This window comes from Lontra canadensis, unplaced genomic scaffold, assembly GCF_010015895.1.
Source record: "Lontra canadensis isolate GAN:19392208 unplaced genomic scaffold, GSC_riverotter_1.0 scaffold35, whole genome shotgun sequence".
In the NCBI taxonomy this organism is placed as follows: domain Eukaryota; kingdom Metazoa; phylum Chordata; class Mammalia; order Carnivora; family Mustelidae; genus Lontra; species Lontra canadensis.
The window spans coordinates 9,737,862-9,764,127 of record NW_022631029.1 but is presented as its reverse complement, the minus strand read 5'-3'; the positions used below and the strand labels follow the sequence as shown (position 1 = coordinate 9,764,127).

General features: G+C 41.0%; 1 protein-coding gene across 7 annotated transcripts in view; it reads right to left on the bottom strand.

Moving 5' to 3' along the window:
• The window catches only part of RAD54L2 (RAD54 like 2), a 110,982-nt gene that overhangs the window by 66,170 nt on the left and 18,546 nt on the right, over window positions 1-26,266 (bottom strand). For 6 of the 7 annotated variants that reach the window (XM_032868177.1, XM_032868180.1, XM_032868176.1 and 3 more), the window contains one exon: window positions 2,949-3,141. In XM_032868177.1, coding sequence (XP_032724068.1) covers window positions 2,949-3,087 — 139 coding nt within the window. In that variant the 5' untranslated portion in view covers window positions 3,088-3,141. Of the gene's footprint in view, window positions 1-2,948; window positions 3,142-3,866; window positions 4,072-26,266 lie in introns of those variants that run through there. The other variant, XM_032868181.1, reaches the window with a different exon arrangement.

The following is a 26,266-nucleotide window of genomic DNA, read 5'->3' as shown; positions in this document are numbered from 1 at the left end:
ACTGAGCCGCCCAGGCGCCCCCTGGTAAGCACATTCTTAAGACGTTTGGAAGTAATGGGCGACTGGGTGCCTCAGTGGGTTAAGCCTTTGCCTTTGGCTCAGGTCATGATCTCAGGGTCCTGCAATGAAGCCCCACATCGGGCTCTCTGCTCAGCAGGGAGCCTGCTTCCCCCTCTCTCTCTGCCTGCCTCTCTGCCTACTTGTGATCGTTGTCAAGTAAATAAATAAAATCTTTAAAAAAAAAGAAAAGAAAAAGAAGTTTGGCAGTATTGCTAAACAAACCCAAAAGAAGTAGGAGGAAGAATATTATAAAGCAGAAATTATAAAGAAAACAAATACAAATAGAGGGAATCACCAAAGAAATTTCTTTGAAAAGGTGGGTATGTAATTCAGATGTTTGTGTAAATGATGAGGAAGCACTACAAAAGTGAGTTATTGTCATCCAGTAGAGATGAGACTTCAAATAAAAAGAGCTGAAGTAACAGTTTCCTTTCTGAAAGGGTTTCTCAACCTTAGCACTACTGATACTTGGGGACAATAACTGTGTGTAGGACAGAGTTGTCCTATGCAATGTAGGATGTTTAGCAGCATCCAGAGTCTCTGCCCACAAGATGCCAGCAGCATTTTTCCCTCACCTTATGGAAGTCATGACAGTGTTTTCAGACACTGTAAATTGTCCCCTGGGAGGCAAAATCATCCTACATTGAGAACCACTGCTCTAAGACAATAAAAGGCCACATCACACCATACGAGCTAAGACTATTCATAGCTATTCCTAATTTTAGAATAGCTGGCTGCTCTACCCATTAAGACTGTGGGATGACCAGCAAGCCAAGGCAGGAAGGGCAAGACTGAAGAAACGGGCAGGTCTCAGATGGTTCAGCAAAATTGCACAGTGTGCAAAATAAGAGAACCAGGAAAACTATCAGCTCTAAAACAGCAGCAGAGTTGCCACAAGTAACAGAAGCATCACTTCCATTTGGGAGTGCTTGGGTGAGTAGAGCTCTAACACTACTGTGAAACATCAAAAGGATCCTTGATCAAAATCCAAGAAGTAACGTACCCTAGCAGAGCAAGAGAAGAAGAGAGCACCTACAGAACATTTTTTCCTAACACTCTGAACTTCATAAGTAATAAAAATAACTCATTTCAAATTTTTAAAAATTATTTCATCTGAGAATGGTATAAATAATCTTTTTTAAAAACTCCGTTACAGGGGCATCTGGGTGGTTAAGTGTCTGCCTTTGGCTCAGGACATGATCCCAGGGTCCTGGGATCAAGCCCCATACTGGCCTCCCTGCTCAGTGGGGAGCCGGCTTGTCCCTCTCCCCACCACCCTACTCATGCTTTCTCTTGCTATCTCTCTCTCTGAAATAAATAAACAAAATCTAAAAAAACAAAAACAAACAAAAAAAGCACTCCAGTTGCATAGCTACACTATTCTGAGACAAATCACAATTCTCACCACTTTTAAATAAATAATAGTAAAGTCCAGAGAAGCACATGCTTTTCTTTTAATAATTAACCTAACAAGGAAGGCAGAATTCCAAAAAGCTAAGAGGGAAGACAATGTGTATATATCCATCATACCTACCAGCAGCATCCTAAATCCGATCTAAACCTGACAAGAGTTCTAGGAGGTATGTGAAAATATAATTCTGAGAACCCAAATGATAAAAAGCAAAAACTGATGCAGATACCTGGGGACTCTAATGCCATCTTAAGAACCATGAGAGCCAAGCAAGGCAGTCTGGTGGTGTACCCTTCCAGCACTATCTTCCATTACTTCTACTTATTCTACTTTATAGAAAGGAACTGCAGAACCAATTGGGGAGACTCCAACTGAATAAACAAGCAGGGACAGCAAACAATATCAAGAAAAAAAAAATAAATAAAATGGTAATTTCCCTGCCAAAGGTGGGGGAAGTAGAAATGAGGCAGAGACTCCTAGATAGTATAAATGAGGGAAAACTGATCCCTGAACCATAAAACATCTGGTAGGATGAATGAGAACTGAAGATAGTACTTCAGCAAAGGAAGAGGATCCATGTTCATCCTTCTTGAATCTGGAGAAAAGCAGTAGCACATTTTCCTAGGCTCCTTCAGATGCAAGCAGAGATAACCTAGTATAATGTTGCATCCTACCAAGGTGGTTTGTTATAAACAGAGAAAAACTTTATTCCTCAGTCAATAGGAATCTTACAAACAACTAAATCCTATGCCATGAAAGCCTGGAATTAAATGAGAAGCCCTGTGGCTGCCCAGATGACCTGACATTAGACTGAAGATGAAAAGAAGAAGTCAACGCCACTGCAGTTAAGCTGTGGGCAAAGGAAGGGGTGAGCCAAAGAGGAATCCAGAGGGGTGCCTACCAGCTATAGAGGTTCAGTTCTCTCTCATCAGGAACAATTTACAGTCACTGGAAGTGGCTAGGAGGCAGAGCAGCACCACAGGAGATGCAATAAGCATTCTGGAGTTGTGAGCCTATCATCAGAAAATCTCTCCCCACATAATTCCCTCATGTCCATACAAGCAGAACCATAAATACAATTTCAGGAAACTCACACCTACCCTCATGCCTACCTGTGGTCACCTGATGAATTCATGACCCCAGACCACAAAGTCTCTCCACAAGGACTCTGCCATTGACTCCTCCATGACATGGGCAAGAATTCTCTACTCTCAAATTTGCAAATCTGAATCTGCACATCTGTCAAAGACGAGTTAAATGCTAAGGTTCATCCAGTACTAGAGTGAGGTCTACACAGAGGTACAACAAGCCATTTCTTGAGAAATAGCATATGAGTTCATTGTTGCTGTGTTCCCAGTCTCTACCTTCTCACAACAGATGACCTAAGAAATGCAACTGGAAACACCATGCTCTCCCAGCAAAAAACCCAAGAGAAGAAAAAATAAGGCAACCTATGTCACTCGCTAGAGCCACTCACCATCCAGTAGGTCTTCCGCGTCATCCCTGCCGTGCTCCTCCACTGCCACTTCCTCCTCCTCCTCCTCCTCTTCCGCATCCTCCAGCTCCACGTCCGGGTCCAGGTCTGGATCGCTCCCTGAGGCGGATTCGTCTGACATGGCTCCCAGAGGTCCTCAGTGGGCATTACCAACTCATGATCCACTGCAGGGGTCCTGGAAGGAGGACAAGAGGCATCAGGATCACCAAGCACTTCAATTAGGAACACGAATCTTTCCAAGAGAAAATGCCAAGGATGAATGCCCTGAAGGGGCAAACTAACCATACCCAAATTTCAACCTTCCTCACAAGTGCACTGACCCTAATATACGTTTTGGTGACTCTCTGCCCAGCTGAAGCTTCTCTGCTTGGACAAGAAAACGTCTTAAAGTGACCAAACAAACACACTCTATGCGTCAGAACTCCCACCTGTTCATTCCTTCAATTTTCTTTGTATCTCTATATATGCATACATATACACATTAAGGTTATATAGTCACAGACCCTACCACTAGGCTTTGGGAACAGAGCAGGAAACACAACAAATCATGCTGGGGAGTTGGCACAGCCAGAAGGAGACTGGGGGAGTTCTCACTGAGCAGAGGCCAGAGGACAGAGGGAGCCACACAGACATCCGGAGGGAATGTGTTCCAGGCATAGTGAGCAGCATGGGCAGAGCCCTGGAATGAGAGTAACTAGGAGAGCCCAGGGAAGAGGGAGTGGATCCTGCCTGGAGCTGCCTCCGAGCACCATCTGGAAGACAGTATACTTTCCAATCACCTGAATGCAAGGCTTCCAGCAGGCACCACACTGCCACTCCTCCCCAGTATGTGGGGAGCCTCACACTCCCCATGACTCAGAATGTTCCTGTGTCCTTCTCTGTTCACAGGCTCTGCCTTACCTCTTAGCCCAACTTCAGCTCCATTTCTCCCAAGAAGTCTCGGTCAACCGCCCCAGTGTTCTGGGGTCATACTTCCTCTTCTGAACTCCAGTAGCAGCCATGCTTGACCATGCTGACCTTCACTGAAGCCTTCATATGAGCTACCTGGCAAAGTGCTTTGCCTTCTGTGGTTTCTCACTTCCAGACCAGACAGTAAATCCCCAAGGGCAGGGAATTAGGTGGGAACTGTATATGGGCCTGGAAGCATGTCCTATTCAGATCATTCACTCATTCATGTTCACTCCCTCATTTGTCAACTTGCTCTATTATGTCTAATATACGCCAGGTACTGCGCTTGTCTGTCTGTCTCTTTCTCTCTTGCCTGTTCTACTTTACTATTAGCTATAAATGTCATTTCTTCTTGGCGGGGGAAAGAAGATAAAGAGAAAGCTAGACAGACTGCTTTGTGATAAAGTAAGCATTAGCAAAATGTTAACATAAAGATTCACTGACCAATTCTTTCAATTTTTCTATATATTTCAAATTTTTCATAATAAAATGTGGGGAAGGAGCACAAAATAAATAATCTTTTCTAAGACAAACTGCTACAGACAACCACATCCACAATCAGGTTATCCTAAAATTCCTCCCATCTCCCAAAATAAAAACCAAAACACAAGTCTCTAATTATTCAACACAAAAACTATTCCAGAACTGAAATCTCTTATTAAGGTCCAGACACAATTTGAAGTAGAACTTTTATGTTCTCCTAAAAAGAAACAGAAACAAAATGAAGTAACTGAATCCTTTAGTTCTGGAAAACTAGAATTTAAGACTATCTATTTAACAACCATAGGATTTATGAGTGTGTGTCCCCATAGGTCATGTACTTAGCCTCTCAAGGCAATGAAAGCAAAAAACAGCTGTAAAATGATTTAGTAATAAAATTTAAATTTTTGGATTAGTAATGCACTTCCAAAACACCTACAAAGGGTGTTAAGGCACAGCAAAGAAAGGTGTTCCACAAATACAAATTAATATAACTAATGATGAACTATCATTCACTGAGTGACAAAGCAGATTCCAAATTTCTGAGGGAGTAACAATCCTATGTCTTTAGGTTCATTAGGTTTTAGAAAGGAAGCAATAAATCAATTAGATGTCATCAGCTTTGGAAGCGAAATTTATTCTGAATATGAATATGATGATAATTCAACAGCAGCTACTCTATGTGGAAGTCAATATCTGTAATCAGCATAATCCCTCTGGTTCATCCTAGACCGCTTGAGATAAGTGTTTTGCTTACAGTGTGTTTGGCTGATTATGGGACGGCTTTTACAGGACAATTTTTAATTAGCGACCTCTAGGTAATCTGAGTGCCTGTCATTTTAGAGACGAAATTGTGTGGTAGCGGAAGAATGACAATCACTTAGAGGTAAACAGTAACAAGGAGAAGCCTCCTGTAAACCCTCAGTTAATGAACATCTTCAAAACAACCTCAGCCCCAAGCTCCTGATAGATAGAAGTAAACATCAATTAAACATCAACAACCACACATATTATTAGAATATGAGACATTGGTCGAGGCCCCTACTCAAAAAACACTTTAAAAATAACTTTAAAATAGTACCCAGGTGATCAGATGCCCCAAACAGAGAATAAACCAAAAAGTGACAGATTTAAGTCCCACCAAATTTAGTTATTCTCTTTCCCTACCCTTCATGAGCCACTAAATTTCATTACAGGGATGACACAATGAATTCTTTTCTCTACTCTTCAGAATCACACCAACTAGGTAAAGGGTAGGTTTTGCTGTTACTGATCTCCTTCAAAAAAGCAACAAAAGGAAACTGGCAGGGGAAAAGCTGATCTTAGCAGGCAGCAGTGCAGTCAATTGCATTTTGTCTGTATGGGGCTCCACCCACACATACAAACACATCCAAGTGGGCACAGCCTTTCAAACACAGGGAAGGTAGCCCTGACTTGAGAAATTAGCTCTCAGAACTGTAAGGCAGGCAAGAGGAAAAAAGTTGTTAAGGAAAAAAATGCATCTCCCTTATTTGCTCCCCAACCCATGTGAAACTGTCTCAATCTCCAGGGAAGAGGAGCTGTAGGAGAGATTATGGGTATGCTGTGCCTTAATGAGGACGGGTATTCCTACAAAGCAAATTCTGGGAATCAAATTCTATTTTAATGAAACTGGAGAACTAGCTATATAAAGAAGCTCTAAAAAGAACCACTCTGAAAAGTAAATACTCAATCCCTAAGTAATATGTTAATGTCTACAGTTTAATATATTGGGTTTCCTAATGGAGGCTATAATTATGAAGAAACCCACAGCCAATCCCACTCCAGTCCTTTACAGCAATCTTGAGAGTGAAGGAAAAGTTTCCTCTGTCCTGCTAAGTTCAAAAACATCGACACCTGTCTATAGAGCAGTGCCTGGCCAAGAATCAGTGAATTAATCATGCAGGCACAGCCCTAAGACACACCCCTGGGGAGCAGAATACACAGAACAGAAAAACACAAAGACACATAGGTACTAGCAAAGCCTTTGTTCACAAAGCAGACAATGCTCGGAGAGTCCACACTGAAATCTTAAAACTGTGGCACACACTTCCTCACCACGGCACAGCAGCCCACGCACTTTCAGAGATGTCTTTCTGGCCCTTGGCAGCATCCTGATGCTATGTTTGATATTAACAAAATAATTCCAGACCGACATGTCCTCATTAATTTTGGTGACCTTGAGTTGTATTAAATTTCCCCAAATTATCTCAAAGCAATTCCACAGCGAGTGCCATGCACACTTCCTTTTCCATTAAGAGTATAAACAAAATGGGGCACCTGGGTGGCTCAGTGGGTTACAAGCCTCTGCTCAGGTCATGACCCGAGGGTCCTGGGATCAAGCCCCACACTGGGTTCTTTGCTCAGCGGGGAGCCTGCTCCCCCTCCCCCAATCTCTCTCTCTGCCTGCCTCTCTGCCTACTTGTGATCTCTGTCAAGTAAATAAAATCTTAAAAAAAAAGAGTATAAACAAAACCATGCATTTATGCTAATTTACAGGGGGAGGAGCTTTAAGAGCTTGAAAACGTTCAGTCTAAAAACTTTTGGCAACGCTTCTTCAAAGAACAGCACTAGTCAAGCAATTTATATAATTCAAAGACTAAAGAACAAAACAAGAGTTCAGCCCACTTCCAGCACTCAAAGGGTACTTTGGATTCTTCCAGCCTACTGAGAGATCCACTATGGATCTCTGAAGTTATTTCAAAACACCTTTCCTAGGCAAGACAAAAACCTGATGCATACACGTAGCCCAAATGCCTTTTGATTATCCTTCAGTTACTTAAAAACACATTTAACATACACAAAGCAGCCACAGAGCTAGAAAATGACACAGCTCAAGATATCTTATTCAGAAATCTAAGGAGACTTTTCGCAATATGGAGCTTAATTAAGACAAAATAAGGAAGAGAAGGTGAACAAAACATTCAGGACTCCAAGGAGAGGGCCACAAGAGACAACTCTCTCTAAAAGGCAATGCAGTGGAGCTCGGTTCAGGGACTCAGCACCAAGCACAACAGAGGCACTGCAGCCATGTTTACAGAATCCATCAAGAAACCTAAATTCTAGCCACAGCTCTATGGGAAACTGGCTGCATGACCTTGGTCAAATCAGTTCTCCCTTAGCTTCCCTTACCCCTCTTAGATGAGGCCAAGAGAGAGACAGACCAGAATTCATCTTGAAGATCCCTTCCAGATTCTATGACAGCAGTTCCCAAAGAGAGGTCCAGCAACCCCTGGAATCCTCAAGAAAGGTCAAAGGAGCCACAAAGTCAAAATCATGCATGGGTTAAAGAGCCATTCAAAGTGCAAGATAGACTAATGGATTTTAATATAACAGAATACAAAAAGTTCCTTGATATAGTTTCAAATTCCATATTACAATTAACCTTGAAGAAACTACCACTTGTCAGAGTTTCGGTTACAGTATCAAAGAATACCCACATAATTATCTGAAAAGGCTGCTAAAACACTCCTCCCTTTTCCAATTACATTCTTCATCTACTTTAACAACACAGTAAGTCAACAAAACAATAAGTCACAACATGCAGAAGCAGATTTGAGAATCTGTCTCTATTCAAGCAGATATTTTCAAATTTTCAAATGTGTAAAATAATTCTACTCTTCTGATTTTTTCATTTTGGAAAATATAGTCATTTTTCACTAAAAATTATGTTAATACATTATGAGTTTATTATATTTTAAAAAAATTGATATCTTTACATCTCTAATACAGTGACTATTGATCATTATAAGCCACATAAACAAAAGCTTTTGGGGATCTTCAATAATTTTTTAAAGTATAAAAGGATTTAAGACCAAAAAGCTGGAGATCTATTGTCTTAGAGTCCCTATTTTTAGGTATCATAAAGAAAAACCAGTATTTAGAAAGAATGTAACAAACAGGACCACATTACATAAACATAAAATACTTAATTTAATGCTGTATTCAAATAAAAAGTACAAGCTTAATCTCCTAATGATATACACAGGTTATTTTACAAATGTAATTAACCATCAAGGCCAAACTTTCTCAGTGACTGAAATTAATATTACATCTGCAAAGTCAAATTTTTACTTTTATTACTGAATCTCTGCTATTCACATGCCCTGTAAAATGGCCAAGGGCTGGGGCGCCTGGGTGGCTCAGAGGTTAAAGCCTCTGCCTTCGGCTCAGGTCATGATCCCAGGGTCCTGGGATCGAGCCCCGCATCGGGCTCTCTGCTCCGTGGGGAGCCTGCTTCCCTTCCTCTCTCTCTCTGCCTGCCTTCCTGCCTACTTGTGATCTCTCCCTCTGTCAAATAAATAAATAAAATCTTTAAAAAAAAAAAAAAATGGCCAAGGGCTGAGGTTCCCTGTGTTTGCCCCCAAAGCTCCCCGACTTGGGTCTATCACCCAAGAGGTCACTGAGCAGCATATCCCTGTAGGGTCAGTCCCGGGCATTTTGATAAGTAGGAATAAAACTCCAGAGGGCCACTGCCGAGGGAAGTAAATTAAAGACTCACTTCATTCTCCATGGAGTCAGCTGGAAAAAAGGGGGGAGGGAGGGTGACGGACAAGGAAGATAGGAGCTAAAGCAGGGGTGTGCTTTGGCTGTGAGAAGGCTAGGTGACACAGCCACTACTGCCCAGAGGGACCTGGGCTCTGAAAAATTCTCTTCCTCTCTCTCAATTGACACACATGTGCGTGTGAGCCACATGAACATTTTAAACCATCAGTATAATGTGAGGGTGATTAAAAAAAAGAAGAAGAGGAAAGTAAGGTCCCAGGATCTCTGAATACTGAGGATGAAGCAAGAGCAAAAGCAATTTTGACTAAATATGTTACCATTCAACTTGTGAGCCCTGTATCTCTTTCCACCCAGCTCTCAATTCTTAAAGTAGAGATAAGAGAGGTAAGGGTCTACAAGGCAGGAACATGTTTGGCCTACTTTCCCTGGGTTTCCTGAGGCCCAAGCCAGCCCTAAGTCCAGATCAGCCTAAGAGCAGGTTGGGTTTATCTATTAGATGGTTAAGAAGAGGCTCAGAGAGAAGCCAAACCGTGGCTGGTGTCCTGTCCCTCCAATTTCCACTACAACTACCCCACACCCCTCTCATCAGTCTCTTCCCAAAGCCCAAGCCCTCTGATGCCCCTCCCTTCTCCTAGGAGTTCTATCACTGAGCGATGGAGCTCATGCTGGATGCCTACAAATCCACACAAACAGAAGCTGAGCAGAGAGGGGATGGTTTGTTCTTCACAGCCCTGCAAACATTCACACAACCTTTAGTGAAGACTTCTCTGTATCTAGTCAACCTATCCACTAGACACAATCCTGAAAAGTTCTGTGCCAGTAGCACTTTGACAAATCAAAGCTTTTATAATTTTTAAAGATTTTATTTTTGAGAAAGACAGAGAGTGAAAGGGAGCAGCAGACTCCCCACTGAGCAGGAGCCTGATGTGAGGCTCAATCCCAGGGCTCTGAGATCATGACCTGAGCCAAAGGCAGATGCTTAACCAACCGAGCAACCCTGGCATCCTAGCTTTTAAAAATAAGACTATAACAGAAACTCTACATAAATCCTTCTACAATACAAATAATAACCACAATTTTCTGAGTTGATATTGATCACTTTAGATTCTCAACTTCCATTCATTTTAAAATAGCTGTAACTATACAGTATACAGATTGCATGCTCTCGTTTTTCCTAGATTGGCATCAACTACAAATAAAAGTCTTAATGGATGACTACTATTTTGTGACATATAGTCATATTTTCAAAACAGTCTACAGGAAAATTTTAATATACTAACATCATTGTATTTACATGGTTATTCAAGTTTTTCTCTTTGGCTTTGCCAAGTGACTTGGGCACACTGTGTGGTTAGCTCCTTAAAGACATAGGTATTCTTACTATCTTTTTTTTTTTTCTAAGTAGGCTTCACACTCAACACAGACCTCAAACTCACAACCTTGAGATCAAGAGTTGCATGCTCTACCAACTAAGCCAGCCAGGTGCCTGGACATAGGTAAACTCTTCTGGCTCTAAAATAAATGGTAATGCTAGTCAGATACACACCCCTATGATAACTGTGATACAAAACAAAAATGTATTTAGTCTTTTCCCCTGGTTCCTGGCAGAGCTCCCCAAACCCTTGGAATTTTCTGAGTGAAGGAGTATCTTTTGTTGTTTACACTGAGCCCCCTTTTGATCACACTTAAATTTGTGGCAATGAAGCCACTTAGGGTGGGGTCCCCAGATAGCCTCAGGACATCCTGGGTGGCTCAGTCTGTTAAACCTCTGACTCTTGATTCCCTCTCAGGTCACGAGCTCAGGGTCCTGAGACCAAACCCAGTGTCAGGCTCCCCGTGCAGAGGGGAGCCTGCTTCCCCTCTCTCCCTCTGCCCCTCACCCCACTCTGTGCATGTACGCGCTTGCTCTCTCTCTCTCTAAATAAATCTTTTAAAAGTGATGTCTTTAGGAAATACGCAATGAAGTATTTAGTGGTAAAAACATGTAAAAAACCTTCTAAAAGCCATTTTGACAAGAGAATAAAAACATCTATTCCTAGTTCTCCAAAGATTTAAACACTTAACAAGTACAAAATATTTCCAAGTACAGATTTGAAAGATTACCTAGCTGAATATTCTCTATAATTAGTTAGTAACAAATTAGTATGAAACTTCCTTTAAGACACAAAAATGTAGGGATAAAAGGGCTAATTAAGCCTCCCAGCATCCCTATTTGAAAACAGGATTTGTCCTCTAGGTAGGGGATAGTCCTCTCTCCCTCTTCCCCTGAGCCCAGCAGGAACTGGAATCATCTCTGAGGCAAGTCTCACCTGGGTTCCCTCTGGAAGGCTCTAGGTCTAGTCAATGTCATAAAAAAATAGCACCCCACAGGCAGGTAGAAATTGGACTCACCATCTCACCCTCCCTTTTTGTGTAGACGTGGCCCAGTTCTGAAGTCTTCTAAGGAGACTTACATAATCTATCTAGATTACATGTTTCACTGTTACTTACGGCCAAGGTTATTCAACCAGTGCCCAGTGCTTAAGCTCCTACACACACGCACGCATGCGCACGTGCACACATAAGCATGTGCACATGCACTTCATCATTACAGAAAGAAGTAGCTTAAGATTCATACCACTGAACCACTTAAATACACTTGCGCTACATCTCTCTCTGGTCTAAGGTTGGACGTGAATATTGACAAAAACAATGACATCTGAAAATCAGCAAAAGTAAGTGGGAAAAAGAGTGTGACTTAACCTAAAGCAATATACTGAAGTAGAAAAAAAGCTGCTTCTTTCAAACTCATACTTGTATATCTTCTTTGGGGAAAAGCATATGAAGTCTGGACAAAACTCAGGCTATAGATTTTGCTAGTAAGAAGAAAACCTACAGGAAAACCTCATCTCTGTAAACAGAAAATAATGGATGTTGACCCTTAGGAAGAAGAGCTATCTCTCAAAGACTGAAACATGGCTTGTGTGGATGCACACACCAAACCAGTTATCTCTCATCACTCTTCAGATAAAGATGCTTATTCGGTGGAGGCAAGGCCATAATTCCATTACACCATACAGGCGGTACAGAGACCAAAATAATTCACGCAAGAATCTTAGGGCCACAATACTCTCTTGGTAGAAGGGACAAAGGGCACACACTGAGATTAACAAAAAGTCTGAGGAAATAATTTAAAGAAAAAAGTAGCTGATAGCTATTCTGTAAAAAGAATGGTCAAAAGGAAAAGACAGAAAGGTTAGCAATTAATTAGTCCAAATTATTATGGTCCAATATTATGATATAATAAAGACACTATGCCAGGCACTGTAGGAGTGATACAAATACATGCCTCAAAGAAAGATACAGAGCAAGAAGCCATAAGACTACCTGACTCCAAAAGCGAAAGAATCAATAATAATGTCATTTTGGGACACCAAAGAAGTCTGTAGCGGGACGCCTGGGTGGCTCAGTTGGTTAAGCAGCGGCCTTCAGCTCAGGTCATGATCCCAGCGTCCTGGGATCGAGTCCCACATCGGGCTCCTTGCTCGGCAGGGAACCTGCTTCTCCCTCTGCCTCTGCCTGCCTCTTGGCCTACTTGTGATCTCTCTCTCTCTCTGACAAATAAATAAATAAAATCTTAAAAAAAAAAAAAAAGTCTGTAGCATTTGAGTAAATAACAAATACCAAGTCAAATCTAATCATAATTTAAAATGAATACAAAATAATAAAAAAATGAAAAATGACATTTTTGTCCCACCAAGAAATTTACAATGCATTATTTCCCTTAATTACACTAAACATTTGCCCTAAATACATTCACAGTCTCTTACTTGATCTCTGGTGAACAAGATACACATTCACCCTAGTGCATTTAAGGGTAGAGTCAAAGCCTGCATGGCTTCTCTCTAACCAGAGTGAGGCTGCCCTGGAATTAAACTGCAAGCCTCTGCCACATCAGCATTCACAATGCCAGCCTACGAAAGCTGGCAACCACTATCCAAGAATAATCTAGTTGAGAGTGAAGAATAAAAGTGGAATACCTAGAGACAACTGCCCAAATCTCAGGGACAGAGACTCCACACCTGCGTTCAGGGAAAATTAAGGAAGTTCCAACCTTCTGATCATTTAGTCAACAAGTAGTTATTACTTAATCTTATAGCTTGTTCTCAAGTGGGCATTGCCCAGGCACCATGGCCAAAATAAAAATGCACAAAAAAAGAAAGGAAGTGAGAGAAAAAAGACATGATGAGGAGCTAATCCCTCCTCCTGCCCAGCGAAGCATGCAAGAATGAGTGCAACTCACTGTTACATCACAGTAAAGCTGAACGAAACACCTAGCTAAGTCAATGGCGGCATTGGCAGAAATGCAGGGCTAGAGGCTGCCATTCAGCCAAGTTAATCGAGAAACTACTTGAACTACTTCCACCACAGGTAGTTCCAGAATCTCCTAATCAACTCTCCCATTAACTAAAGATAAAAAAGCAGTGGCTTCCATAGGAAGTAATTCTGACAAGTGGGCCTCTTCACATTCCAAATGTCCCATTTTAAAATAGTGCTACTCTTAATGAAGTTGTTATCATTATTTTTGCACTAGTTTGGCTATGACACACTAGGCAGGCCTCTACATATATGTATATACTTTTTTTTTTAAAGATCTATATTTATTTGAGAGAGGGAAAGAGAGAGAGAGTGTGCATGTGCATGTGCGAGCTGGGGGAGGGGCAGAGAGAGATGGAGAGAATCTCAAGCAGACTTCCAGCTGAGCCTGGAAGCAAAGCAGGGCTGGATCTCATGACCCTGAGATCATGACCTGAGCAGAAGTCAAGAGTCAGAAGCTTAACTGACTGAGCCACCTAGGTGCCCTTATGTATATTTTAGACTTGATATTAGTATTATACAAACTGCAGTTTAATCTTTATAATAAAGTATTGAAATTATAAGAATAATGACATATTTTGAGGTTGGACAGACTTCTAAAAACTGCCACTAACATAAAAGTATGGAAAGAACTTGTGCCATTTTACAAATGTCCTTAGTGTTGTGGTTATCCTGATCAAGAACTATGAAATACATACCATTTCAAATTTCAAGATTAGTAAAAACCAAGATTTAGTGTGCTATTTTATAGCATCCCTACTGATTACACTTTTGCCCCAAAACCTATAAAATTATCTGCAAAAGAAATTATTAACTGAGAGTGAGTACTTGAATACTAGGTATACAAAAGTCATGAAGGTAGGCAGGACCAGAAGATGATGCCAGGTTAACAGTTCTAGAGCTTTCCAGTAGAAACCAACAAGGCAGCACCACAATGACCAAGGTCCATCTAACAATTTGGACAAGGGCTCCCTGTTTGGCACCCTGGCAAACAGGAGATCGTGCAAATTCTCCCACTGCAAAACATCTAGAAATATGAATAAAATTATATATAACACTTATCTTATTTTAAATGCACAGCTGTTTTCACAAAACAACAACAAAAACAATAGAATAGACCAAAGGCCAAGAATGAAAGGCAAACTGAAAATATAGATAAATATTCTTGCAAGCTGACACTATGTCAATCCTAGAAGAAGAGGGTGCCAATCCTATGGGTGGGTGGAGGTCAGATTAAGAAACAATGCCTTGTGGTTCAAAGAAGCTAAAAAGTAAAGACTACAACCTCTACATAAAGACTGGAACTTAGGGCGCCTGGGTGGCTCAGTGGGTTAAAGCCTCTGCCTTCGGCTCAGGTCATGATCTCAGGGTCCTGGGATCGAGCCCTATATCGGGCTCTCTGCTCAGCAGGGAGCCTACTTCCCCCTCTCTCTGCCTGCCTCTCTGCCTACTTGTGATCTCTGTCTGTAAATAAATAAATAAAATCTTTAAAAAAAAAAAAAGACAGGAACTTAAAGAGTTATACTCTCAGTAAAGAGTGGTGTAGAAAAAAATCTAACCACCAATACACAAGACAACATAAAAGCTTATGTCAACCTGGTTTGGAGGAGGGGAAAAGTATCCAATCTACATGGTCCAAGAAATTAATCAAAACTAAAGTGGTCCAGGGGTGCCTGGGTGGCTCAGTCAGTTAAGCATCCAACTCTTGATCTCATCTCAGGTCTTGACCTCAGGGGCATGAGTTCAAGCCCCTCACTGGGCTCCACACTGTGCACAGAGCCTACTCTAAAAAAGTGGGGGATGGGGGAGGCACCTGGGTGGCACAGTTAAGCATCCAACTCTTGGTTTCAGCTCATGTGGTGATCTCAGGGTTGTAAGATCGAGCCCTGCTCTGCTGAATGCAGACCCTGCTTGGGATTCTCTCTCCTCCTTCAGCCCCTCCCCCTCTCAAATAAATAAATAATCTTTAAAAAAAGAAAAAAATAAACCAAAGTGGTCCCAGGCAAGTGATATACACCAGACACCTAGAAGTAAATGTAAAACATCTCTAGGACATACCTCTACCTGGGCCACATAAGACTCACAGGTAAAGCCTTATTGAAGATGAACTCACAATCCTAAAGTACAAACACATGAGCAACTAACCAAACAAAAGAGTCAACAGGGTAAAGACTAAAACTAGTTTACTAATAAAAACTTCTGATAATAAAACTACCAGATTGAAGGAGATAAACTATATACTATCTGAAAAGAGGCAGAAAAAACTTTCATAAAATTTAAAACCCATTCATGATGACAAAAGCAAACTAACTCTTCACAAACCAGATGAAACTTCTTTCGTTGGATAAAAGGAATCTACCAAAAGCCACAACACATTTAGTATGGCTAGGAGCATACACTACAAACTCAGGTACAAAATACGGTTGCATGCTACCAGTATTTTTATCAACATCAAGTTGTCAGAGATTTTTTTTTTTTTAAGATTTATTTATTTACTTTAGAGAGAAAATGAATGAGCTCAAGAGGGGAAGGGGCAGAGGGAAAGAATATCCAAGCAGACTCACACTGAGTGCAGAGCCTGACACAGGGCTCAATCCCTTCACCCATGAGATCAGGACACTCAACCAACTGAGCCACCTAAGAGCCCCCAATTTGTTAGAGTTTCTAAAAAACAGACAAGACACACACATACACAAAGCATAAAGATAAGATCAAAGAAAGAAAACTGTCAACAATAGAGGATCCTATTTATTCTACATAGAAAATCTATAGTTAAACTACTATTAGAAATGCAGGAGAGCTTAGTAAGGCAGTTAGATGAAAGAACAATATAGGAAAATCTACCTTCTTTTTTAAGATTTTACTTTTATTTATTTGAGAGAGGGGGCATGCGTGAGCAGGGGGAGGGGGAAAGGGAGAGTCGGACAAGCAGACTCCATACTAAGGAGGGAGCCCAACACAGGGCTCTATTCCAGGGCTCCAGGATCATGACCTGAGACAAAGGTATTCACTTAAGCGACTTGGCCACCCAGGCGCCCCAAATCTATCTTATTTCTATATGCAGTCAACACCCACTTAGACAGAAAGTATAATTTTAAAAATACTACTTGTAATAGCAACAATAACCATGTTATCTGGCAATAAATCTAGGGAAACATATCTAAAACTTTTGCGGTAAGAAGTGTAACAATCTCACTTAAAGAAACCTAAATAATCAGAAAGATGTGATATGTTCCAAGATGAAGACTCATATGTCAATTTTCCCTACGAACTCAATGCATTTCTAATCAAAATCCCAAGGCACAAAATGCATAAACTCTAAAGGGAAAGATCAATACATTTTACTACAACAAAAATGAAAACGTGTGCACAAGAAAATGTCATAAACAAAGCAAAGATAATCCACAGTCTGGGGAATATGTGCAGGCACAGAACTAGGGGAAGGATCAGTATCCACGATACATGAGGAACTCTTAAAAACCAGGAAGAAGATAAAGAATAAGACTAGGTAACTCTTAGAAGAGAAAACTCAAATGATCAAAAGACATTTCACACATATTAGATAAAGTTTTTGCCACAGTCTGACAGTACAAAGTGCTGGAGAGGCTACTAAGTAAGGGCCTACAGACAACTGGTGGAAGTATAAATTGATACTTTAAATAATTGGAAATATCTAGCAAGATTAAAGATACCCAGCCCTATGATTCATAAATTTTGCTCCTAGGAAAATTCTAGAACAGGTATACAAGTAAATTTTGAAACTATGTTGTATCATTGTAAGGATGGGTGGGGGGAAAAAAAGCAATCTATATACTCATTAATAAGAAAATGCACAGGGGCGCCTGGGTGGCTCAGTGGGTTAAAGCCTCTGCCTTCGGCTCAGGTCATGATCCCAGGGTCCTGGGATCGAGCCCCACATCAGGCTCTCTGCTCAGCAGGGAGCCTGCTTCCTCCTCTCTCTGCCTGCCTCTCTGCCTACTTGTGATCTGTCTGTCAAATAAATAAAATCTTTAAAAAAAAAAAAAAGAAAGAAAAGAAAATGCACAAATCAGGACGCTTGGGTGGCTCAGTCAGTTAGGCATCTGCCTTCAGCCCAGGTCATGATCCCAGGGTCCTGGGACTAAGCCCCGCATCAGGCTCCCTGCTCAGTGGGGAGCCTGCTTCTCCCTCTCCTGCTCCCCCTGCTTGTGCTCATCCTCTCTCTGTCAAATAATAAAGTCTTTCAAGAAAAAAAGAAAATGCACATATATATTATAGCCTTCTCATCCAATTGAATATTATACAACTCGAAATAAATGAACTAGAATATAACATAAATCCCTATGGATAAACTTCAATGACATAATATTAAGTGAAAAAGTTATAGAAAGATAAATACAAGATAATAACCACTTATATAAAGTGTTAAAATATACAAAATAACACTCAATGTTGTAAGGAAACATTCAGTAAAAGAAGGAAAACATGCATGGGAATAACATGTAATTCACAAGAGTGTTACTGCTAGGGTAAGAAAGTAAATGGGACTAAGAAGTTAAATATCTTCACTCTGGTTTGTTTTTTTAAGTATGAATATCTGAAGCAGGATTATGATCTATTGAGATATGTTAAAGCTGGAGGGTCATAAGCATTTTTGTTACACTATTCTGAATACTCTTCTGTATGTTTGAAATAAATAAACAATAACCAACAACCACCTAAAATAATAAATAAAAGTTCTGACAAGCAGCAACCACTAAAAGTCATTTTTCTGGCATTAAAAATTAGTTTTAAAAAAAAAATCATTTCCAGGGACACCTGGGTGGCTCAGTCAGTTGAGCATCTGACTCTTGGTTTTGGCTCAAGTCATGATCTCAGAGCCGTGGGATCAAGCCCCAAGTTGAGCTCCATGCTCAGCATGGAGTCTGCTTCTAACTCTCCCTCTGTTCCTCCCCTCTCCCCTGTTCTTTCTCTCTAAAATAAACAATAAAAATAAAATCTTTAAAAAAAAAAATCAGTTCCAGCTCTTATAAAGGGAGGTTCATCACATCATTCCAGCTGGTGACCCAACTCTAAATCACCTTTATCAATTACTAAGGACACACGCTTGTGGCAATGATCTGCTGAGCTTCCACAGGCATGCTATGTTGCAGAAACTGTATCACTTATTAAAATTCTCACATTAAATCTAACTGGATTAATATGTAATGATTTTTTTAAGTAATAAGATCAACATTTGATGGACATAAACACACTGAAGGAAGAACACACTTGCCAATTAAACAGTACAGCAGGCCGGGGGCGCCTGGGTAGCTCAGTGGGTTAAAATAGCACAGCAGGGGGTGCCTGGGTGGCTCAGTGGGTCATGACTCAGGTCATGATCCCAGGGTCCTGGGATCGAGCCCCACATTGGGCTCTCTGCTCCACAGGGAGCCTGCTTCCTCCCCTCTCTCTCTGCCTGCCTCTCTGCCTACTTGTGATCTCTGTCTGTCAAATAAATAAATAAAATCTTAAAAAAAAAAAAAAAAAACAGCACAGCAGGCCCTGCTCTGCCTGTGCTAGATGGTGTCAGGTTTGGGCGGGCGGGGGGTGGTAACTACTCTTGGGGAAGGACAGTCACCTGCCAAGATATACCTCAAAACCTCCTCTCCTTAAAAAGAAGACAACTGGTGCCCAGGGGTACTGGTGTTAAGCAACTCTACAGACAAAAGGCCTTAATCTCAATTAGAAAAGAATCAGAAGGACAGAGGAATTCAGTACTTATACATGTTCCTGAAGCTCAATCCTGGCAATTTACATTGTCTTCCCCAGAGCATCTGAGACTGACAATTAGACCGAGTAGCATACAAGGAGTGAAAAGGCCGCCCTGTTCTCACCTCTAGACACTGCCTTAGGGATTCCATACTTTACACTACCATCAATAAAATGGGAAGAAATAAAGCTTCTCTCATTTGGATTTGTACAAAGAAATCAAACACATGATCCTCAAATGAAAAATGGTTTCTTAACAGCATCTTATTATAAATATATAAATAATAGGCACTACAGGCTCCTGCGAAGCTGTAACTGCCCCATTTTAACTCTCTTTCCCCTATTATAGTATCACATCTGGACTAATTTCTTCAATAGGCTGTCTCTGGTTTAGACAAGAAGCCAATATCCATGCTGTACTGAGCATGGATATTAATTACCCTCTTCTTTAGAGGGTTAAAGGAAAGGAAGACTCCGTGTTTATTTATTTGTAAGAGTTTATTCATTTATTTGAGAGGGAGAGAGACAGAACCCGCGCATGTGTGCACACAAGGGCGGGTAGGGGGAGAATCAGACTTTCTGCTGAGCAGGGGGCCAGATGCAGGACTCCATCCCGGGACACAGGGATCATAACCCTAAGCCGAACAGACCCTTAACCAACTGAGCCACCCAAGTGCCCCTTTATTTATTTTTATTTTAAGTAGGCTCCATGCCCAATGTGAGGCTTGAACTCAAGACCCTGAGATCAAAAAACAAAATGCTCATGTTCTACCGACTGAGCCAGCCAGGGACCCAGGAAAGGAAAACTCCAAAAGCACCTCTTATACCACATATATAGGCCATTTCTAACTCCTTGCTCTGTTTACATTTGGTTAGGCATCCTAGATAACAAATCTCTTATCTTCAGTAACATCTATGGAGGACTCCAAGTCTACTGTAATCTAACTGTGGCCCACAGTAGGCATTTGTTTTCCTGCACAAGGCAGAGACAAATTCCTTCATTGCTTTGGAAAAGATACCCCTGGTCTGTAGATTTTCTGGGTCCTTACCAAGCCCTGGCAGCAGCTTCAAACACTTCAAAAGACCTATCTATACAATGCATTAACACCAGGATAAAGACTCTAGAGCCAGCTGACTCGAAATCCTGAAAAACATATCAAGAGATGAACCAATTATTTAATTTTGCTTTCCAAAAGATGTCTCCTCTAGGCTGCCTCTAAACTTGACAGGAAGTACAGTGATCCTCCCCTTATCTGCACATGATCTTCCTTCTGACATATCATCAGGTCGGTAGTAGCCTAATACGTCACAATGCCTACATCATTCACCTCAGTGCATCTCATCACACGGGCATTTTATCATCTCACATCATCACACAATACAGTAAGACATTTTGAGAGAAAGAGACCACATTCACATAATTTTTATTACAGTATAATGTTACAATTGTTCTATCATTTTTATTGTTAATCTCTTACTGTGCCTAATTTATAAGTTTAAACTTCATCGTACATATGTATGTGTAAGAAAAACACAGTACATATAGGGTTTGGTACTATCTGCAGCTTCAGGCATCCACTGGGGCTCTTGGAACACATACCCCACAGGTAAAGAGGGGCTACTGTAATCAATTTTTAAGGAAGATTTGAAAATAAGCACAGAATATTTAGGGAACTGAGAGGAACATGAGAGAAAGGAAAGGGATTATGATCTGTAGAGGACAAGCCGATACTCTACCACCTAGTAACTAAACCTCCCACACCTGAGCCTTTTCCAGTGCCAGGGAAAGTCAATACTTTCATTATCTGCAGACTTAATCAGTTAAAACTCACCAAATGTACTAACACAGGCTTATACATAGAAAAGAGATAAAAAGGAATAACCCCCTCTCAGCAAAATGATAAAGTGAGTATGATACTACTACTACATTCTAACTGCTGACCCTTGTGGTTTTTGATAAACACACAAGCCAGGGCCGGGTGGTGCAGTGAAGACCATGACTTTATAAGCCAAGAGGTTTTGGGGGTTTTTGTTGTTGTTGTTGTTGTTTCACAAAAATGCACATTCTCTGGGGGTGCCTGGGTGGCTCAGCAGGTTTAACATCTGACCCCTGATTTTGGCTCAGATCATGATCTTGGGGGTCACAAGGTCAGGACCCTGGACAGGCTCTGCACTCTTGTCCCTCCCTTTCCCTCTGCTCCTCCCACATATGCATGCGCACGCGCACACGTTCCCTCTCTCAAATAAATAAAATCTTTTTTAAAATAAGAATAGAATAAAATAAAATGCACATTCTCTGGACCCTGACATAAAGAAGCTCTGAGATCTTGTATCAGGCTGTTCTATAAAGCTTCGGAGAATTAACAGAAGTCATGACTGAGAACCAGTACTTAGAAAACTCAAACACCCTAAGAAACCAAAGCCATTACTTAAGGATACAGCCTCCTGGGATACAAGTCAACAAAGAACACTGAGCAGCAGTAGAGGTCCACTAAGCTCAGTTCAAAACATGGCCTGCGAAGAAAATGTGCTGGAAGAAATGTGAAGATGGAGTAAAAGACAGGAAACAGAGCCAGTTAAAAAGGAAAGGCCAGACTTGAGAACCATTCAGGAGGTAAAATGAACCGCTAATGAAGTACTGTTCTTCAAGTCTCAATGAAAGAGTAAAAGACACAGGAGGCTTCTCTTCTAGATTTCCCTAACCAGTGCCTAGGGTGCTGCTGTCACCTCCTCCTTAGACACCAGCCCAGGCTAGAGACCAGATGTCATGTACATCCCAGCTTTTATTATCAGCAATGTTGAAGAGGCAGTAGGTCTATCACAGGGCAGTGTCGAGAGACCCAGGTTAAAGGTACCAGTTAACTGAAACAAATTATTTATCTTCTCCTCATCTGGGGTAATGACATCTACACATCAGGTGCAATAAGGGTTCATACAGCATATGACCCAGCAACACAGTAAGTACCTAATAACCTAGCACAATGCAAACAAATCCTACATAGATGTGAAACTTATTTTACAGTGTCTCTCATGAAAACATGAGTCTTACTGCAGCTCCAGCCCATCTGAAAACCCCAGGAGGTGAGGCTGTCCAGTATACAGCAGTATGTTGGTTCTCATATAGACAACCATGTTCCACTTAGGGTGAGCCTGTTTTTCTTTCTGGTAAGTGTATAACATCTTCCACCACAGTATGTGCTATCTGGTTTCTAAACAAACTGCGGTTGGAGAGCTCATCTCTTCAGACAACAGCTGGGATACTGTACAGTTTTACCCAAAATTTAAGTAAAAAATTGGCCCCAAACCCAGAAAATAGGCATTTCATCCAGACAAAACTGGATAAACCAAGTCTACAAACAACGACTGAATAAAACAGTAGGGGAGAGAAGAACACACAGTGAGAATAACCCACACCAAATGTCCCACTCACAGAAGAAGGCAACCAAATGGGTTCTGGAATATATCAGTTCAGATCTGCAGCCATCAGGTGAGGCAAAAGTTGCCAAGTGTAAGACACCAAAGTTACTAAATGAAAAATATCCAGGACAGAGATATTCTCCCTTTAAGCTAGAAATAAGATTTATATAAGCGGTAAGAACCAAATGTTCTACCTACAAGAAGATTCAAGATTCGTCATGAGAAGATAGATAGCTTGAGAGCCGTAACCTGGGAAAGGAAGAATATCAGTGGATACAAAATTTAAAAATATTAAATGTGAAAGAGTAACAGTTTCCACTTCAATAGGCTGTTTTATTGATGCTACTACTGTTTCACAGATTTGATTTCTCATAAGTAATGCATTGATTTTATACCTCACAAAGGCACTCTTTTTGCCACTTTCACTTATGGAATAATAGTATGGGAAGTGAGTCTTCAAGGGAGAAAAATGAGCCCAAATGCCCTTGACGTGGAATTGTTCTTTAAGATGCTGTCTTAGTATATGATTTTGATTTAATTTTGAGAAAAAAATCGAGTCTTCCTCTAAGCATCTAAAATGTTTCAAAAAACATTTAATCTGAAATATTCACTCTAGGGTCAATAGATGAAAAACAAGCCTAGCAGGGGCCATCTGACAGATGAGACCAGGTCACAGGTCTCTCGAATGGAGGAATTTGGGCTAAGAGCACTGGTTGGGTCAATCGGGTAAATTCCAACTTGCCCTAACCAGAGCTCAAAGACAGACCTGGTAAGGTTCATGAGCAAATAAATCTACCAATATATGAAACAGATGGTTCTGTCAAAGAGGCTTCTAACCTTTAGAGGAAGAGTCTCTCTGAGAACATACAGAGCAAATTTCAGGCAAAGAATTTCAAGACCATTTTTACAATAAATTTTGTCTAAAAGGGGCGCCTGGGTGGCTAAGTGGGTTAAAGCCTCTGCCTTCGGCTCAGGTCATGATCCCAGGTTCCTGGGATCGAGCCCCACATCAGGCTCTCTGCTCAGCGGGGAGCCTGCTTCCCACTCTCTGCCTGCCTCTGACTACTTGTGATCTCTATCAAATAAATAAATAAAATCTTAAAAAAAATTTTTTTTTTTGTCTAAAAAAAAAACCAAAAAACTTATTAATATTTAAATACTCTTTTAAAAAAATAACACTCGGGGCACCTGGGTGGCTCAGTGGGTTAAAGCCTCTGCCTTCAGCTCAGGTCATGATCCCAGGGTCCTGGGATCGAGCCCCGCATCGGGCTTCTCTGCTCCACAGGGAGCCTGCTTCCCCCCTCTCTCTGCCTGCCTCTCTGCCTACTTGTGATCTCTGTCTGTCAAATAAATAAATAAAATCTTTAAAAAAATAAATAAATAAAATAAAAACACTCATGCAAGTATTTATATATACATAGGAAACACACAGATATACACACAAAGGAAATGCACCAAAAGGTTAACCATTTTTATCTTTGGGTGGTAGTTTTACCAAAAAAGTTTTCTTTTTTATTCTGTTTTATAACAGATATGACTTTATAACTGTAAAATCAGCATTTCATCTTTATATGTGTATTCTCTCTCTGTAAAGCCAAGCAATCAGCAAACAGATCCTCCCTGGCCTCATCTCCATCCTTTGTAGCACCATACTCTTCAGGCTGTGATTGCCCCTATTCATATCCACATCCAGTGACCGACCACACTCTCATATTGCCTACAAAAATTCTCTGGGTACCTACTATAAGGGCCTTATCTTAGCTAGGGCTTCCATGAAAGCCTAAAGCAAAAGATCATCAATAAAGTCACCCTTGAAAAGGCTTTTCAATTGCCCACGTAAATACACTATAGTTTCATGTATATACTACTGTAGACATATACACTGAAACTAATTCCAAAAGGTTGTGGTATTCAGAAATTAAACCCTCATGTGTTTTGCTGCTTGGACCAGTCCAGTAATTTTATGAAGATTCCAGCTTGCAGGACTTCCCTGTTCATCCTCTTCCTTATCATCTCCAACACATCTTTTTACATCAACAATTCTCTATGGCTCCCCATTACTATTATTCTCCTTCTTCTCCTTCTCTTTCCTTCTCCTTCTCTTTTGGTATAATACTTAACTCATCACCACACCACCTAAAAAATTTCTCTTCTGCCAATGGTCAAAAATTCTTGAAATGTACAGATTTTGTCATATTAACTGTAATGACACTACCTGCATACACTGCCTGTGGGTACTCATTCCCCGAGTAAAATGGTGAGAAGAAATCACCTCACTATTTAAGTCATTATTTCTTGCTCTTTTTTTTTCCTTTTTTTCCTTTTGCAAAGAATAGTTCAATTTAAGGTAAAATGTTAGATGTAATTCCATTACATAATTAGAGTACTTTTTTACTGGGAGTGCAAAAAGGGATTCAGTGTTGGTGGGCCTACTGTCAATCTAGTTAAGGACAGTGTTGAGATTATATTTATTAAGAGCTAATGAATAATAGAGACCCCAAATGCACCAGAGTTCAGAAAAGGAAGCAACAACATCTGAGGTTTAAATGCTGTTGGAAGGCTTTCTGGAGGAGGCAGACCTTGAAACAACCCTGAAGCACAGCAGAATTAGACAAGTGAAAAGGGAAGGAAAGGACATTTTCTGCACAGGAATTACAGCTTGGATCTGAGGAATGCTGAAACGGCAGAAAGTGTCAGGTTTTCTGGAAAGGAAGATAAAACAAACCATCACTGAATACTGATTAAACATGTACTACTGACCAGTACTGGTAGGCAATGAAGACACACAGAGGGAATCCTGGTCACAGAGTGATAACTAGAACCCTCCAGGATCATCCCATCAACTGACACAGATATGTAAGCATACACTGTGAGCAATCTGGCAAGTACAACATACAACTAAGGTTCAACTGATGAACAGATTAACATATCCATAGAATGAAATATTATTCAGCAATAAAAGAGAATAAAGTAGTGACACATGCTACGACATGGATTAACCTGAAAACATCACACTAAGTTAAACAAGCCAGTCACATACGGCCACATACTGTCTGATTCCATTTATCTGATATGCCCAGAAGAGGCAAATCCATAGGAACAAAAAGTAGATTAGTGGTTACCAGGAGATAGGGGGAAGGGAGAACAGAGAATGATAACTTAATAAATATGGGTTTCTGGTGCCTGGGTGGCTCAGTCATTAAGTGGCTGCCTTCAGTTCGGGTCATAATCTCAGGGTCCTGGGATCCAGCCCCGAATCGGGCTCCCACTTGGCGGGAAGCCTGTTTCTCCCTCTCCCACACCCTCTGCTTGTGTTCCCTATCTCACTGTGTCTCTGTCAAATAAATAAATATTTAAACAAACAAACAAATAAGTAAATAAGGGTTTCTGGGGTGCCTGAGTGGCTCAGTGGGTTAAAGCCTCTGCCTTTGGCTCATGTCATGATCCCAGGATCCTGGGATGGAGCCCCGCATCAGGCTCTCTGCCCAGCAGGGAGCCTGCCTCCCCACTCTCTGCCTGCCTCTCTGCCTACTTGTGATCTCTGTCTGACAAATAAATAAATAAAATCTTTAATAAATAAATAAATGTTATAAATAAATAAGGTTTTCTTTTCATAGCAATGAAATGCCCTGGAATTAGATAGTGGTAATGGCTGTATAACCTATAACCTTGTGAATGTACTAAAAGCCTCAGAATTAAAGACTTAAAAATGGTGAAATTGGGGCGCCTGGGTGGCTCAGTGGATTAAAGCCTCTGCCTTCAGCTCAGGTCATGATCTCAGGGTCCTGGAATCGAGACCCAAGTTGGGCTCTCTGCTCAGCGGGGAGCCTGCTTCTCTTCCTCTC